Genomic DNA, 16,547 nt, shown 5'->3' on the forward strand with positions numbered 1-16,547 from the left:
GTAATGACTTTTGGTCGACAACTGACTGCATATACTATGGTGTTATTCCACATAACACAGGTGTGTAGGAGGCTGGACCATCTAGGTGCGTAAGTGCACTCTGTGATGCTCACACAATGATGAAATCGCTTAACGACGCATTTCTCAGAATGTATCTCTGTCGCTAAGCAGCACATGACTATATATTTTGGGTGTTCAAAATAAACAGCAGGGAAGTTACAAAGGAATTTTGTTATAGTTCTTACCCCTTGGAGAACTTTTGAATTCTGGTTTTATTAGAGTTGCACTTGCCTTTCTAACCCCTACCTTGCTAGCTCTTTCTCTACTCAATTCATTCTTTTTGGCATGTGGGGGACATGGATGGATTATATATTACCTAGTGTCCTCAAGTTCCCATTTCCCTTAAGTGGACGATTATTTTTCATTCCTGAGCACCTCGAGGCTGTAAGATATCTGTCATTAGGCTTTGTCTCATCGGGCAGTTGTATATTTTTATACGCAATTTCTCCCCATAACCTATATGATCAAGTTCAAATTCATTGGCATGGGACTTTATAAGCTCCTACGTATATAAGCTATTCTCTCCACCAAGCTTTTGCATATTCTGTTTTCCTTCTCTGGGGAAAATATCATCCCATTCCCAACTGATAACATCCCAGACCCTTGAAGAGCCAGCTGGATGGTCACCTGCTCTATCAGGGCTTTTCTGACTCTGAGAAGCAAAGGGGGCCAGTGCTTTCACGGCCTAGGCCTCTGCCCACGGCCCCATCGCAGCACGTATCAGGCAGTACAGTGCACATGCCACCTTCCCCATGAGATTAGGAGCTGCTGGAGGGAGAGGACCAAATGCTGCATCTTTGTATCCCTCCCACCACCCATAGCTGGACCTGCAGTGGGTGCTCAGAGAATGCAGACTGAATGATGGTGTGAAAATATAAGTGTTTGTTTCCAATAAAATATGTGGTTAAGTATGTTAGGCTTATATAAAATCCTGACTCCCGAACAGCTGATGTTACCATAGGCAGAAAGAATAGGGCCGCAGGGAGAGAGGGGGAGGAAGGGAAGGAGGAAGTGCAGCAAAACAAAGGAGGGCGGAGGTGAGCTCATCCTTAAGATAAAGTATCCCAACCTGACCAACCAGAACTAGCTTTCCGTGGCCTAGAGCAGATCCAGGACGCCATCTTGTCCCTCAAGGTGAACTTTAGCTAATTATAATCTTATTAGCATTGCAGTTCGGGGAAAATCTCCACCCCCTGTGCTGCCACGACAGGTCTGACAAGCGTCAAATAAGGACACAAATCCCTCCTCCTGATGGGAAGGAGTGGTCAGCAAGGACCTGCCTAGGGACACCTCTAATGCCACCCCTAAAGCTTAATTATTTCACACCCTCATTTTAGAAGTCATAAGTTCCTAAGCCTCTTTGTTTTTTTGGGGCAGTTGCTCTTCTCGCAGGCCTGCCCACTCTCCCTTTTTGAGAGCGTATAGTCCTTCTCTAATAAATTTAGTGCGTCCTTGAATTCTTTTCCTGTGACATACCAAGAACCCGTTTTCTGGCAACAATAAGACTTGACATAAATCCACTAAGAACACTTAAAAAAAAAAAATCCCATTAAATTAAAGAATTATTTCTGACAATTTAGAAAAAAAAAAAATCCAACACATAGCACCAACCAGTGTATTGTTCACTAATCATTTGGTAAATTTACGAATACCTCACAGGAAGATCTCTAGTTTAACATATATTGCAATGTTTAGTGCTATGGGCCTTTACCAAAACACAATTACTCTAAAAGTACACTATCTCCCCACAGAGATGCTGAAAAGGTGATCAGTTTTCCAGGACTTTTGGATTTTCTCTTTCAACATGAAAGGCAACGACAGATATATCATAAAGCAAATAAGTATCTTTGATCTGCACAAAAACCCCAGAAAATCTCCATCATAAGGATGACTGCATGTCCTCTCAGGAGCTTTACCCAAGGGCAGCTGCTTCTCAAGGCAGATGGGCCCAGTGCAGAGCTAGAGAAACGGAAAGCCCGTAGATGGCTCACAGGCTAGCTACAGCAGATGTTACCCACACTGCTGTTTGACTGGGGTCCTGGCTTGTGCACTGAAAAGCTTTTAGGATCTCGCTCTGTGTTCATTTGTACAGCAGATGTGTATGTGTGTGTGCATACATATATATACATATATGTATGTATATATATGTGTGTATATATGTATGTGTATATATATATATATATATATATATATGTGCGCGCACACACACGGGGGTGCCAAAAAAATGTATACAAGTGGACACTTTGGTCAGCGTTGCTCAAGCAGTAGTTCGCCACCATCAGAGTGTGTGGACGCTGATGGTAACCACTTTGAACACCTCTTGTAATTGCAGAAGTCAAGCGTGACTTGTATTCATCTTTTGTTATTGGTATACATTGAGCATTACAATTAATATAGTTTTTCCCTTTTAAAATGTGCATACATTGTTTTGGCACCATATGTATACATTTTTTATTCTGTGGATGCCTGTTATTTGCAGGTGGGGTTTCCTATCTGGAAATGTGCAGGCAGGTCCTAACTGCAAACTTCTTAGGGTCATTGAAAGCCATTGCTTAGAACGGGTGATGGCTCTTTCTGGGACAAGGAGAGGTGGTAAACAGAATACTGGTCTAGTGCGGTTTGTCAATTCTCATCTCATTTCCACCTCTCCTTGACCCCTTTTCTTTGAACCTCAGCCAACATCTTACCCCATCTCTCTTCACTGGGGCAGGAGGGAATGCTTATTTTGTACTGTATTTGGTAATAACAATTGTATAAACATGAAGCTTTAAGGGTTTGGTTTTTTTTAAATGCTTCTTTTGTTACAATGGCTTCAGCTAAATGGCTGTTTTGTTGTGAAAACACCCATGCTCATCTGGTCATTTTCTGTGTCAGCTCATGAAACTGGTGGGGATCACTTGGGTAGTAAGGGAATAGATTCCTGGAGAGTTACAAGACCTGGGAAGGGGCCCGGCAATGGGAACAAGCACCTCCGGTAATTCCAATACTGATGCAGCCACATGTTAGGGAGCCCTTATCCAGAAAGACTGTCACTGCTTTTTTCATGGCTATATGCTGTTTCATTGAACGGAAATACCGTAATATATTTAACCTGTATATTTTGATGGACTTTCATACGGTTTCTATGTTTTCATAATTAGTAACGACGCTCTCCCATTCGTCTTTTTCTGCGCGGCATCACTTTCTGCTTCTTTTGGGAAATGCTGGCCTCACACACACTTCATCTCCAAACACTCCCACCCAGCTCTGCCTTGCCCTCTTCCAAAAAATGCTCTTCCCCTGGTCTTATCGGAGACTTCCATAGACTGAGAAGATTCGCTTCTCTGGCCAGAGTGACTGCCATCGGCGTAGGCATCTTAGCCACACGGTGACAATTACTGGGTTAGTGGGGACACTTCCTGGGGATTTTTGGACAGTAGCCCAGAAAACACGGCCTTTAACTCCTCACTGGGGGCAAAGCTAGAAAAGGAGATTCTGGGAGTTCTTAGCAGACATTGCCAGCGGCGTGGGAGAAGCCATCGTAGGGGAGTGAAGGTGGCAAGCACAGAGAGGTAGAGACGAAAGGGGGAGAGTGTGACAGACTTGACTCCCTGACCACAGCTGTTCCAATAGCAGGACTTTCCGACGCTTGTCTGTCTGTTAAACACAAATGAGAGTTTACTTGGGCATATAATTCTTGGGCCCTAACCCTTTCCCCTAAAAAGATGAAAGATGTTGGTCCACTGGATTCTGGCATTTACTACTGTAGAACAGAGATGGAGGCAATCCTAATTTTTGTCCCTTTGTAAGGGAATCTTACCCCTCCTGTCTCTATTCTGTATGCTTAAATACTTAACACATATATTTTGTCAATATTTGAAATTAAAAAAAGTCATTACAGTGAAAACGAAAAGTAGGTACTTTAGATCTTCAAAATGATTTCACCATAAGATTTTCTTCTAGTATGTTTTAAACTACCGTAATTTTTGGATACAAGATACCTTTTCTGTAAGATGTATCCTTATTTTGTGTATTGCTAAGAAAGATGTTGTCTGTTATCACTGTAAGAATCCATCAATTTTAAGTCACATCCCAATTTCAGATGTTAGAATTTGAAAAACTGTACTTCTTAGAATCAAGGAAATAGTCTTACTTTTGCTCAGTTTGTTTCTTTTTCAAGTACATCTGTTATTTGAATGCACACTTTTTGTTCTCTGTCCCATATGTCTATCAACTTCTTTGTCATTGTCCCCTTCCTCTGCATGCCAAGAGACATTCCGAAACTTTTCTTTCATAGCAGTTCTATTGTCTGCAATACCAACTGTGCCATTTCCATATTTTAATGTTGACTTATGTTTTCTAATAGCTCTTCTTACGTCATTCAAATAACTGAACATTTTTGTTTCTTAGCCAGCCCCTTCTTCATCTCAGTCTGTCGTGTGAGCTTTGCTCTGTTTATGTAGAATCTGTGCTTTCTTGAATTTTATTCAGGATAGTTTCTCTAATGTGAATTTTCTGTTATAATCCTTTTAGAAATCGGCTTTTCTTTTTAAGTCTATAGTCTGCATCTTTCTCACTGCTGCTGTGTTTCTTCATAGGCCTCATAACTAAGGAGACATCTATTCAGTCCTGTTCTCCCACAAAAGGGACATACAGATTCTTCTGGGTCCCTTCTTACAGCTCACCTGTTTGAAGTTAGAATCCATTTCTCAGCTTTTAAGCTGGAGCGCTGGCTCATGTGCACAGCCTCTAGTGGCTTTGAAGTCTTTTACTTACTATGAAGCTGCTGATCTGAGCAGAAGTCCCTAGATCTCACTTTCTTGTCAGCTTACTGACAAGGGGAGTCTGAAATTATTTCTAGTCCTTCAGTTGTTAAAAAAAAAGTAAGTGAAAAGCTGCCACTCCCAGCATACAACGTACTCATTGCTCTTCCAGCCCATAGCTCTTTGGGTGGCTGATTTAATATCTTAAAATACTTATTCACTTCTGTCCCTAGATGTATTACATTGCTTAGAGCTGTAAGCCTGGAATCAGTACAAGAAAAGAGGTATTCATACAGGGAAGGAAATTGTAAGCGTTCTTCCTTGCTTTCAGACAGAAGGAGGACTAAGTTGCCATCTTCTGGTGGGTTAGATGCACATAACCGGCGGGGAAGGGCTAGAAGTATCCTTTGGCCAGTGGACCCCTTCGGCCCACCTCAGTTTTCAATGTTGATCTGCTGGGAGGCTTCTGAGTGCCCAGCACTGATCTGAACAGGGAAACTGCAGTGAAAAGTCCCTGCTAACATGGGGCTTATATTCTAGTTGGAATATATAGGATAAAGAAATAAACCAGTAAAGATCCAACATGAGATGGAGATGAGAGCCATGGGGGGAAAAAATCAAGTAGGGGAGGGGGGCAGGGAGTGCTGGGGTGGGTGATCAGGGAAGGCCTGATGAAGTGACATGTAAGCACAGGTGAAGGACGTCCCTCTTGTGGGCCGCTGGTTGAGTAACATTTCCAGTTTCCAGCACTATGGAAAGTTGGCATCTCTTTCTATGTTTTCACGTATCCCTCTATTGGAAGGCAGAGGAGGGTGAACTGCTGTCATCAAGACTCAGATGGCTTCCATGATTATAATTATAAACGGCCTAAATACTCCATTAAGGAGATGGACCCATAATTTAATTAACCACACTTTCTATAGTTGGCTACCTACATTATTTTCAACTATCTTTCTTTATTTGTCTTTTATGTTTTTAGCTGGAATGTAAACTACTATGATTAGTAGCCAGCCATTCAAAGAAAGCAGTTTGGGAGTACAGATCAAGGGCCATCAAAACATGTATTCAGGGTCAGGGACAGAGGAGCAGGAGACCCATATGGCAGTAGCAGGCAGGCGGAGAGCAGGGGCAGTGCTGGGCAGGGAGGGCCAGGAGCAGAGGCCTTTGGGAGGTGGCCTCAGTCCTCTGCTTCCTTCATCTCGGTCAGGAGGCCCCATCTTCCCTGACCCCTGTATTCCCCAGGCTGCAACCAATGACCTGCTTATCAGTCTACGTCTAGCCGTGCTTTTAAGTGTGAGTTAAAAAGAACATAAGCAAAATACAGCAGAGAAACAGGTCAAGTGTTGAGTTAAATTCAGGAACAGTGCTCCTTTAATTAAGCAGATATTAAAGAGACTGCATATGGAAAACAAGAAGCAGATGGCACTGACTCCTGGCTTTCATCCACAGAAAGAGAACAGGAAAAATAAGAAGTTTCTATGCCCAAGATGGAGGTTATACTGAGGTTTCCAGCATCCAGACAGGCAAATGCCTGGACAGCTGCTTAGGGCAGATGGGTCCTTTGATAGCTTAATATCGCAGCGTTTCTGGTGACTTTGTAGTTACAGCAGCCAATGTGAGACCATCTGTTTACTAGTGGGTGGAAAAGCTCACCACCAGCAGGTAGTCGCTACTGAGAATGAGATACAACCCAAAAGTCAAGTCAGCCATTTTCATAACCTCTGCAAAGCAACCTGGCCTGGTAAACCACTGGCACAACCATCACAGGAAACGGAACCTCACTTTAGGTTCACGTCATGTACACTGTGGGACCTTACAGAACCGTGGTATTCCAAAAGATTTTACTCGGGTTTATTTCAAGGTGTTCAAATGCCAGGAGATGGATCATTCACTTAGGAAGCTCTTTTGTTCTTTTCGACTTTTCTGAACAGGAAAGGAAAATAACCATGAGTCTGAACCATCTATAATATGTGGAAACACTAGTTGCTGTTTGTTTATTATTAAAATGAAAAAAAAAATCAGATAAGTAACACATATTTGTTGCAAAAGGTTTATAAGGAAAAATAAATAAGTCTCTCTCCTACGTCTTTCTCCTAGTACCCCATCTCCACTCTCCCTGTCAGGAGATAAACACTGTTATCTTCCTGCGTATCTTTCAGAAATAGTATATAATATACAAAATCACATATATATATATGTATGTGTATATATATACACATACATATATGTGTGTGTTTGTGTGTGTATGCATACTTATAAACACACACACACACACACACACACACACACACACACACACACATTCTTCCAGCTTTTTTATTGGCTGTATTTAAAAAGGAACAAAGGCATATTAAAAGCTCTGAGAAGTACTGCAGTAAAGAAACCTGTTTAATGTCATTAGCATATTCTAAACGCATTGCACTTTGGGTCCCCCTCCCTTCCTCCTTTGGTGTACTTTTTGATCTGTGGAATATATTCCAGACTCGCTGATGTGGCTGTACCAGGTATTTCTGCGTGGCGTCTGTTCTGACTGGTCTGTGCTTGACCTGTTCTTTTTTTCAATGTAAAGTTTATTTACATATTTTTAATCTGCCCTTCCTTATTTTCTTTGTTCCTTATTTTCATATTGCCTGTGCTCAGTTCTCTTGCTCTTTTCTTTCTGGTTTATTATTTGCTTTGAGTAGGAGCAGCCGTTTGCTGAATTCAGTTCAGTCCCTGAAGAGGTGAGGTTATCATATAGGGTTGTCCGACAGCTTCAATTCAGGCTGTGACCTTACCTCATCGGCTCTCCACACGGCAGCATCCTCTGCCTGAGGCCATTTCTTCCCTCAGCTGAGTACAGCCTTCCTCTTCACCCTCCACACACTGAGGTCAGCAGGACTTAGAAGTTTCCTTAGGCCACCGGCTCCCTGGGTGGTAACCCTGTAACCATTTCTGCTCAACTGATTTTGACCAGCAGCTGCAGGTGTGCCTCTTATTCGTTCCTACTCCTCCCTTACTGAAGATTTAGTCATTTTGGTTGTATATTTATTTATTGGGAATAAGTATTAAATTTTATCAAATAGTGTTTTTTTCTTCTATTAAGAACTATCAAATATGAACAGATTAATAGACCTTCCTAAATGGACAGCCATCCTTGAATTCTTTGGGTATAGCCTCATTGGTCATGATGAATTATTCTTTTAAGACAGTCTAGATCCAATTTTTGGGCATTTTACTTAGGATTAAAAAACAATCTCTGCACTAAAGTGGGATTGGACTATACTTTTCTTGTGCCATCCTTACCTGTTTGGGATATAGTGTTGTGTTGGCCTAATAAAATGAGATATACTCTTTTTCAAAATTTTTATTTCTCCCTCTTCTCTCTGAAACTTGGCTGGAATTTGGTCATAAACTTTATGTCCTAATCCTTTTTCTTTATAAACTTTTTTAAGACAATGATTCCGGTTCAAATCTAGTCTATCAATAGTATGTTTTGTTACTTTGAGCACTTTCCTACCAACTTCTAAGTAGAGAACTTCTCTGAACCTGAATGTATTTTAAGGAAATTACCTGTAAGATAAGAATTGGTCTGGACTTAAATCCCTATCATCTTTGGATCGCCATGGTTAACCCAGAGATAAATGGTTATGTGCCACATCATTTTGCTTGTAAAACACAATCTGTTTCTCGAAATCACACCAATGATATGATACTTGACAATAAAGGAAAACAGCTAGAAAAAAAAATCAAATTAACCTTTCCTCAAGAAGTCAATAACAAGCTGATGACTATAACTCTACCTTAAAATTCCACGCACGCCTGAATTTTCTGAGGGCAGGAAGGAAGGATTTTATCTCTTATTTATACTTGACCTCTTAATCCACAGGACAGGAACTTCAAGAAGAAACTATAAAAGAAATCTAGCAACCTGACAGCCTTCTTCTCTTTCTTCCATTTATAAATTTTAAAGACATTTAACATTCTTACACATATTCAAGACAGGAGGGAATGCAACTAGAAACATATCTCAGAATGCATACGAGTGTGGGGAAGGAAAGTAACCAACAGATTTGAGGACCAGATTCACATTTTCCACCTCTTGTAGAGGCATTTAAAGGGGTTGGTACCTGTTAAACAAGACTCTGATTGAGAAAAAAATAACCTTCAGTTTCCCAGGCAAAACTATTCCTTAGTACAGACACCCAAATTAAAATCCCTTTAATTGTCCACACTTTGCCATAACTAAATATTAGGCGGAAAATAAACCTGCTCATTGGAGTTACAGACTTGATGGTAGAGAGGCCTTCTCCATGTCTTCCCTTTCCATTGTAAACTCTTCGATTTCTCTCAGCTTTATAATTATTTAGCAGATGAAAGGGACTTTCAAAGGCCCATATGTTTATTATTATTTTTGGGTAATTCCTTAGTTAGATTCTTATTTTTTTCCCAACAGGTGAACATTAAACATCATTTTATTTATAGCATTTAAAAGCATTTAACTATATAAGACATTTAAAGATCTATTTTGATCTAGAAAACAAGGTTTAATAACATAAAATAAATGGTCTGTGCAGCCTGCTTCTAAAATTTGCTCTATACATTTATCCGCAAAAATGAGCACAGTATAATCAGACATGTGGACATCTGATTATAAATATGCCTTTGTTTAGAGAGAGAAAAGCCATGTCTACACTTAAAAAACAACAACACTACTAATAAGGAATACTCGATTACTTCTGGCAACTTAGGAAATGTCTTTTAGGAAGACAGGGAACTGGACACTGAGCTCATTTCTCAGTCCCTGCGTTTTGAGGGGTGCTTTTCTCCCGGCGTCAGGTTGGTGGGGACACAGAGACAGTATGTCATAAGGGGAAGAATATCTGACTTTGGAGTCACAGAAACACCCTATCCCAAATACTCCATGACCTCCGATGGGAAGAGAAACCCCATCTCTAAAACAACTCCAATAAATAACCAGACAAAATCACTCCCCTGCTTAAAATGGTCAATTCACTGGTCCCCATCACCCTTGGAATCTGCTGCCTGTTTATATTTCTCATATCACTGTTCACAACACACACATGTATCATCTAGGCTGATACCACGAAGGTCTCAGAATATGCCACATTCCATCACAATGCCACGTTTTTGTAGAGGTCACTGCCTTTCTCAGGAATTCCTTTAGTTTTCATGGACCTCCATGTCATCCTAAACCTGCCCCCTGATTGGTTTATATTCATAGTATACACATTCACTGATTATATTTGCGGTAAATGAGAAGCTGTGACAAAAATTAGTTTTTCTATCTTTTGGATTAAATTACATTTGGATTGGCCGTGAAGAAATCACCATTAGGGAAATGTCTTGTTGGTTCAGCTGGAGGCTAGAAAAGTGGAGGATCATCCCTAACCTTGAAACTAAGCCTGGATGCTAATTTTGCCTTCTGTGAAACAGATGATTTAAGCTGTCCTTATGAAGGAAAAGAACTCAATACACTAAAATTGACACAAGTTCTGTGAGAATTCTGATTAACGATTTCATAGGTTTGACACGTGTCTTAGTTACAAAAATCAACCTTTACCTCTTGAAATGATTCACCAGGACTCCCACAAGTTCACCAATTCGACTCTCATGAGTTGGCTGTTTGCTGAAGAGGCAGACAATGAGGTCCTTGTTGTCTTTTGTATGGAACACTACAAGTTGGTCCTTGCCGTTGGAGACGCTCAGACCAGTCAACTGCACAGAGACACATTATGGAAAACTGTTAGGTTGGTTCTCAGAAGAATACATTTAAAAATACATTTTGTCATTGAACAACAAATTGTTTTCTCAGTAACCATGATGACTTTTATTTTTACGAAATTTCACGGAACAAGCAGATGGAAGGAAATGAAGGGTAAAAATTAATGAAATTGAAAACGGAAAAACAGTAGAGAAAAATCAATGAAAGAGCTGATTTTTTCGAAAGATCCACAAAACAGCTAAATCTCTAGTCAGAAAAAATAAGAGAGGAGATCTAACTACCAATATGAGGAACGGAAGAGGGGATATTACTACAGAACACATAAACATTAAATGGATAATAAGAGAATATTTTCAGCAAGTCTATGTACATGAATTCAACACCTTAGACAAAACCAAATAATTTCTTGAAAAACACAAACTACCTAAACTCACCCAAAAAGGAACAGATAACCTGAATATTGCTATATCTGTTTTAAAAATTAAATTTGTAGTTAAAAACCTTTCAAAAAAGAAAACTCCAGGCTCAGATGATTTCACTGGTGAATACTACTAAACGTTTAAAGAATAAACAACACCAATTCTCCATTTCTCTTCTTAAAAGCAGAAGAGAAGGGAAGGAAACACTTTGTAACTCATCTACAAGTATGAGGCCTGCATTATCCTGATACCAAAAATAAACAAAGGCAGTATTAAGAAAACTACAAACCAATACCCAATATCCTTCATGAACATGGATGTAAGAACGTCCAACAAAGTATTAGCAGATTGAATCCAACAATATATAAAAGCAATAATACACCACGATCAAGTGATGTTTATCAAAGAAATGCAAAGCTAGTTCATTATTTAAAAATCAATTAATGTAATCCATCATAGCAACAGAATAAAAGAGTCACATAAGCCTATCAATTGATGCAGAAAAAGCACTTCACAAAATTCAACATGCATTCATGATAAAAATTTCCCAGCAAACCAGGATCAGAAGAGGATTCAACCTGATAAATGACATCTACAAAAACACCCTAGCTAACGTCATACTTAGTGGTGAAAGACTGAACATTTTCCTCAAAGAGCAGGAGAAATGCAAGGATTTCCACTGACACTACATCACACTAGAAGCCCTACCCAGTGCAATAAGGCAGGTTTAAAGACATTTAAAAGGCACACAGATTGAAAGGGAAGAAACAAATGTCTCTATATTCAGATTACATGATTGCCTACATAGAAAATCCCAAGAGATCTACAAAATAGCTCCCAGAACTAATAAGTTTGTTTAACAAGCTCATCAGATACAAGGCCAACGTAAAAAAATATTTCTATATACTAGCAATGAACAATTGGAAACAGAAATTTAAAAACAAAACCATCCACAACAACTCCAAAACCAAAAATACTTAGACATAAACCTAACAAAATGGGTATAGGACCTATACACTGAAAACTACAGCATGTTGAAGAAAGAAATGAAATTAAAATGCTGATGAAAATTATAAAAGAAAAATCTAAGTTAATGGAGAGAAATAATGTGTTCATGGATTGGAAAACTCAAAAATGTTAAGATGTCAATTTCTCCCAAATTGATCTATAGATTTAATGCAATCCCAACCAAAATCCCAGTAGGATTTTTTTGTACATGTCAACAAGTTGATTTAAAATGTGTATGGAAAGGCAAAGGAACTAGAATAGCCAAAACAATTGGAAAAATAATAAAGTCGGAGGATTCACAGTAGCTGATTTTCTCCCTTATTATAAAGCTACAGTAATCAAGACAATGCACTTGTTGAAGGGATTGTTAAAGGGATAAAAACATAGATTAGTGGAACAGAATGGTGAGTTGGAAATAGACCCACACAAACATGGCCAAGTGATTTTTCAACTTAAAAAGGTGCATAAGGCAATTCAATGGAGAAAGGTTATTTTGGACATTTGGATAACTAGAAACATTTAGACATTCATATGTAAAACTTTTAGAAGAAAACATAGGAGAAAAATTTCTGTGGGCTTGGATTGGGCAAAGATTTCTTAGAAATAATACCAAAAGCATAATCCATAAAAGAAAAAAAAAGGTTAAACTGAACTTCAAACTGAAACCTTTTCACTGAGAAAGACACTGGTAGGCAAATGAAAAGACTAGGCAACAGACTGGGAGAAAATATTTTCAAAGATATATCTAATAAAGGACTAGTGTCCAGAATATATAAAGTACTGTTAGAACTAAACAAGAAAGCAAACAATTCAACTTAAAAATGGGCAAAATATTTAAAGTCAGTTCAAAGAAGACATGTGGGTGGTAAATAAGCGCATGAAAAGATGCTCGACATCCCTAGCCATGAGGGAAACGCAAATTAGAACTACAATGGGATACCACCACAACCTATCAGAATGGCCAAAACCAGAACAACAAAGAAGGAATAATACAAAATGCTAGTGAGGATGCGGAACAACTGGAACTCTCACACATTAAGGTGGGAATGTAAAAGGGTATAATCACCAGGAAAACAGTTTGGCAGTTATTCCAAAAGTTAAACATAGAATTATCATGTGACCCAGCAATCCCACTCCTAGGCATTTATCCTAAAGACATAAAACTTTATGTTCACACAGAAACTTATACACGAATGTTTACAGCAGCTCCACTCATAATTGCCCCAAATTGTAAATAACTGAAATAGGTGAATGGAGAAACTGTGATATATCTATACAATGGAATGTTATGCAGCAATAAAAAGGAATGAACTAATGATACAAATTATTGATCTGCAACAACATGGACACATTTCAAAGGCATTAAACTGAGTGACGTGAGTCTCACAAGGTCACACACTGCATGACTCCTTTTACGCGATATTGGCTAGAAGACAACAGGTCAGTGGTTGTCAGGGTTTGGGGGTGTGGGGGTGGTTACGAATGTCCATGCATGTGTTAAGACCCACAGATCTGTACACCATCACCACTACCAAAAGCCATTCTTATTTAGTAAATGTAAAGATGAAAGATATAGCGCCTTGATTGTTTTGATTCTTAGGAATTCTATTTTGGTTAGTAAAGCAGAAGCCGGATTTCTCAATTCGGTGGTTTGTTCCTCTACTGCAGAAAATACCAAAGTGCCACCTCCTGGCCGCCACAGGTGCTGTCAGTTTAGTCTGGTAATCAGCACTGACAGGGTATCCAACCGGGGACAATGCAGAGTGCCAGGCAGCCTGGGACGGGGCTGGAAGTACCACAGATGCTGAAGGAATAATCCCTGTGCAAGGGGCAATTGTAATCCAGTGGAAGAGGCAGACATCAAAGACCATTAACAGTTCACCCATTTGAAAGGCCACTCAGTTCCATGCCCACGTTTTGAGGTAAGGAAATTGAGGCTCAGTGAGGTTAGCTGATTTGCAGACCTGGGAACTGGACCTCAGGCCTGCAGACCGATCCAGACCCACGTTCTTTACCACAGCAAGCTTTTCCAAATATCGTGTACACATGAACAGAAGCTGCATAAATACGTGTTCCTAAATATGAAGTAAGTGTATTTTCAGAGCAGGTGAGTTCTGAGGTTGGTTTTAAAGAATGCCAGCCCAGTGCTTAATGGGGAGAAGAGAAAATATTCAAGGAATTCGAAATCAGTTCACAAACCCATGGAGATCATGGGCTTTCTAAGGCCACTGGTAAAGAGACTGTATCAATCTTTCTGCCAGTTAGATGTATCCTATTCAGCCAATTTTTAGATGATTAAATTAAAAGTATCATTTTTTTCAGTTTAAAAAACATTTTGTGTCTGTGATGCTTCACTCTCATTTGATTATTTTATATACAAAACACAAAATTGAATTTCTGTAGCACTTCACAGGAGAGCTTGATTAAAGCCTAATAAGATGAGAATTCTAACAGCATAACTGCCAGCGTATTCCAGAAGCAGTAGCTGTAGGGGTTCAGAAACAGATTCAGCAGAAACAGATCTGAATACGAAAATCATCCGGATGGAGGATCCCTTGCTAGATGGGGTCTGGGCCCGAGGAGAGGAGCCTGTGACTTTTCTCAGCCACATTCCCACCTCAGGTTGTGGGCTTCTCTTCCTGCCTTTCCCTAGTCCACCCTGTCTGGGTGGCTTTATGCTGCTGCTGTGCCTAGGAATTCTTCCTGTGTATGCTCAGGCCTATGGGCACCCCGAGTCCCAGAAGGAAAGAGGAAAAACAGCACCCAAACCTTCTGCTACACAAATAATGAAAGGTTAAACCCCTGCTGTCACCAAGGCAGGACAGACAGCATCCAGAATGCCTCCGTTGGCTCTGGGAGATAGGACGTAAGTGGGGGAAAGCAGTGGAATACGGGAGGATGTGTGTTAATCCCAATTCAGCCACGTGATCCCGAGTGAGTCATTTAGTTTCTTGGGGGCATCTGCCCCCTTTATTTTGGCAAAATAAAGATCATACAAGATGCCTGGTCTACCTTATAACATTGTGGTAAGGATCAAATAGTAGCAACTCAGGGTATAAAAAGATAAAGAAGCAAAACCCCTCTGCCTTCAAGGGCTTTGACACTAAGAGAAGTTACCTGGAAACCTCTACAGCGGTACCATGCAAAGGCAAGGTATTGTGTGGAAACACATCAGTGAGTGAAGCGTGCACCATCTCCGTTATCTCTGGGCAGCCACAACACAAAAAAGTTTTCTGAACAGAAGTGAAACTCCTGATCCAGTCTTCCCCCTATTAGTTACCTTTTTATTTCTCATAATCTGTGGGATCCATGCTATGATAAATCTAAGGCTTCTCGGGTCTTGAAGGTTTCAATAGGAAAGATACAGTCTCTGATTCAACCCATCTCACATCTCCCAGAGCCTCCTCAGTAAGAAGGACCAAAAGAGTAAACACAGCTAGACAAGTAAAAGATCCAGCAGTTCCAGAAGGAGGTTATGAGGAATCAGAGCAGGTGTCCTCCTTTGCAATGGAGTAAGTGCAAGACAGCAGAGAGAACTAGAAAAGAAAACCTCGATCTTGTATTCTCATTTGCGAAATAAGAGCAAAAAGGACCAGTATTAGAAAATGAAGTCATTCTGAAAGATAAATATGATAAATCAAAAACACAAATATATACATCGCTACCATTCAGCTTATCAATAGGTAATCTTTGTATATCATCTGTGTGCTTGTCCAACTAGAATTCTCTCCACGCAGTCAGGCTTGATGGCTTTCACTTTTTCTTGGCAACTGCAAAGTTTTGTATTTGTATCGTTTTTATTTTACAATTCTATATGGTACATAAAAGAGTATTTCTCTTCATAGTAAGCTGGTAAATACTCAAATATATTTATTGTTATATCATTACTATAATGTTGGTTTTTAATTTTTTCCTAACCACTCAGTAATCTTTGGCAGCAAAGCACTGTGGATAAAGGAGAGAAGAAACTTCCTCCATTCTGTAAAAGAATTACAGGACCAAAAACAAGTATCATGACTGAGCACAGAGATTTTGGCCTGGATCTTTCAATACAATTTTTAAATAATAGAGACTAAGTATGGTAATACACTTACTCTTACTATTTTTACAAGTAGCAGGTAAAAAGGAATTAATTGGAAATTAAAAGATATAACCCTATTCCCACCAAAATACTCTATACAACTTGACTTGTCAAATAGTTTAAAAATTGAAGTGTAATTTACATACAATAAAATTCACAAATTGTTAAGTGTATAGGTGGCTGATTTTTGACATCTAAATCAATTTCCATCATGCCAGAGAGTTTCCTTGATTCTTCTTTTTAATGTCTTAGTTCTATATTTATAAGTCAAACTGGCTTATTTAACCCTTGAGTGAAAAAGATTAGCTCATTTCTTAAACCTAGAAACTCAGGCATCTACTGTAAGAACAAATTCACAAAATACTGAATTTTCTCCTTACGCTTTCTCTGTTTTCATGGGTTGTGCCTTTAGGATCATGAGAATTTTACAAAGAAAATAGTTACTCTTTGAAGGTGTCCAACGAGCCAGATGCTAAAATGGTGACAATAAAGGAATTGTTTAAATTCTTTTT

The 16,547-nt window shown here is 39.4% G+C and overlaps 1 protein-coding gene across 1 annotated transcript in view; it reads right to left on the minus strand.

Annotated features, from left to right (window-relative positions):
- Positions 1–16,547, minus strand: part of MYO1D (myosin ID) — a 284,586-nt gene that overhangs the window by 77,153 nt on the left and 190,886 nt on the right. Inside the window, exon 21 of the mRNA XM_019732584.2 lies at positions 10,366–10,520. Within this exon, the coding sequence (XP_019588143.1) occupies positions 10,366–10,520 (155 nt within the window). The remainder of the gene's footprint in view (positions 1–10,365; positions 10,521–16,547) is intronic.

Source organism: Rhinolophus sinicus, linkage group LG15 (genome assembly GCF_036562045.2).
Source record: "Rhinolophus sinicus isolate RSC01 linkage group LG15, ASM3656204v1, whole genome shotgun sequence".
Classification (NCBI taxonomy): Eukaryota; Metazoa; Chordata; class Mammalia; order Chiroptera; family Rhinolophidae; genus Rhinolophus; species Rhinolophus sinicus.